Source organism: Somniosus microcephalus, unplaced genomic scaffold, assembly GCF_052327205.1.
Source record: "Somniosus microcephalus isolate GS21.2 unplaced genomic scaffold, FLI_Smic_1.0 unresolved_chr1, whole genome shotgun sequence".
NCBI classification, from domain to species: domain Eukaryota; kingdom Metazoa; phylum Chordata; class Chondrichthyes; order Squaliformes; family Somniosidae; genus Somniosus; species Somniosus microcephalus.
Window position 1 is genome coordinate 143,396,752 of NW_028225179.1, and position 2,111 is coordinate 143,398,862.

Genomic DNA, 2,111 nt, shown 5'->3' on the forward strand with positions numbered 1-2,111 from the left:
TTGGTTCGTATATTATATTATTCCTGGAAAGTATACTTCAGGAATTGAAACTCAATCGAATTAATAATTTCCAGTATCGTAATGGGGAAATAATTCGTTTTCTATTTTTCAATAAGGATAATTTACCATCTGGCAAATTGCGATTTTCCTTTTTTTACGCATCCAACCCTCCGGTCCGGCTCTTTGTGAATGTTTTTTGTGGCTCTGAAAAGAGCCGTTTGATATTTAAGGTATTCATAATCTGATTGGTCTCCCCTTTAGGAGCTGTCCTGTTGCTCCGAGCAAACTTGGCTTTCTTTCTCCGAGAGTGAAGTCTCCTCCTGAGCGGGGGTTTGGTCCGCTTCCTGCTCCGGTTGTTTGGCCAGCTTTCTCGGCTTTGCACGCTGGCGTTTGCCTTTCCCTTCGGCCCTGGCCGCCTTCGTCCCCTTGGGTTTGCGGGCGGTGACCCTCCTCGCCCCCTTCTTGGCGGCACCGCGTTTCTTGGTCTTCCTGGGTGAGCCTCTGCTCCTGGGCGCCGCCTTCCTGACCGCACGTTGCTTCATCCTCCTCCTCCTCCTCTCCCTGGAGGCGGCGACGGGCTCCCCCTTGGTCTTCTCCTCCTCCTCCCGGTCGCCCCACGTCTTGCTGAGCCTGAAGGAGCCCGAGGCGCCGGTGCCGGTGGGCCGCAGCAGCGAGCCTTTGGTCACCAGACTCCGGACCGCCTGGTTGACCCGCCAGTTGTTTCTGGCCACGTCGTAGCCGCGGCCCGAGAGGACCTTCTTGAGAGCCGACAGCGAGAGCCCCCGGCGCTCCTTGGTGGCCGCCACCGCCTCCAGGATCTGCTGGGACACGGTGGCGCCGGGTCTCCTGGCCGGGGGCGCAGCCCTGGTCTTCCTCCTGGTGCTCCTGGCAGGGAGAGTGTCGGCCATGGCTTGGGCTGGGACCTTTTCTCTCTCTCTCTCTCTATCTGAGTGTGTGTTGGGGAATGAAGAGTTTCCAGCAGCCGGCGCTATTTAACCAGGCGAACCGGACGCTGCAGAGCCAAAGGTCTCACCTCCTGGGCTCATCTCAGCTCCTTAAATGTTTAAGAAGAAACACATTACACGAGGGGATTCTTTTTATTTCCAAACCGTGGGCCAGGCTGGAGTGGTAATGCCTTCCCGGATATGTAATTTGCGACAGACAGTTCATGAAGCCAATTATCTCAATACAACACAGTTCCCAGACCTTCAAGTTCTTCTCTTCCTTTTACCATAATAAAGGCTTTTAATGTCAAATCTTGGCATCAGCTCATCGATTATTTATTCATTTTCATCCTTTTCTTTCCTGCCTTTTCGTGACTGTTTTCTACACTCGCCATCACGGTGCAGAAGACGCAATGTCTGTGCTCTGATTTCTCTCCGCATCTCAGTTTGGACTTGAGTTAAAGTCGGTTCCCCAGTGAGGTGATGTTGGAAGCAACAGGTGATGACTTGTTTTTCTCCAGCCGCCTTTCTCGGCAGCTCGGCAGACAGATTACTGCTGGGCTCGGGAGGACCGTCTTTGGTTTATGAATTGTTGTGGGGAGGGGTGTTTGGGGCTTTCAGTCGATTGCTAACATCTCGGGAATAGCCCCCGGTGCAAATAATTTGGCCCTCCACTCCGGGATCGTTCTCTCGCATCTTTCTGAGCTTCAATTTGGAGTTCAGAGCGAGTGCCAGAGAGGAAGTGACAGGAGGCGAAACCGTTTGGGGAAAACGCCTCAGAAAGACAGGTTTAGAAACCATTGCTGCCCCCCTAGGAGTGCCGTGACTACAAGACGGGAGTGAAGAACCCTCGCCAAGACCAGCCGAGCGCCATGGGCTCAGTCGCAAACCCGCCACTGCCACGAATTAGGTTATCTTCAAACTGCTTGGGGACATCGCACAGGATTTCAAGACCGGTCTTTGCTTGAGGTGGGGCTCCCAGGACAGTGCGCCATCCTTGCTCTGCGGGTCACCGTCATTCCCAAGGAAATCCAGCTGGGCTGCTGCATCCGCAAGAAGGAATGGACCCAGTTCAGTAATTGTACACCTCTGTTAGGATCCACTGCATGTGGAAACTGAACAAAAAACACACCAGCACAATGACCCGAATAAACACTAGTATAGAAA

The 2,111-nt window shown here is 53.2% G+C and overlaps 1 protein-coding gene across 1 annotated transcript; it reads right to left on the reverse strand.

The window, feature by feature from the left end:
• Positions 1-257: 257 nt before the first annotated feature.
• LOC147096127 (uncharacterized) lies at positions 258-908 on the reverse strand. Its single transcript, XM_085973781.1, has one exon. It carries the CDS (start codon positions 906-908, stop codon positions 258-260), a length of 651 nt encoding a protein of 216 aa, XP_085829907.1.
• Between the last annotated feature and the right edge of the window lie 1,203 nt (positions 909-2,111).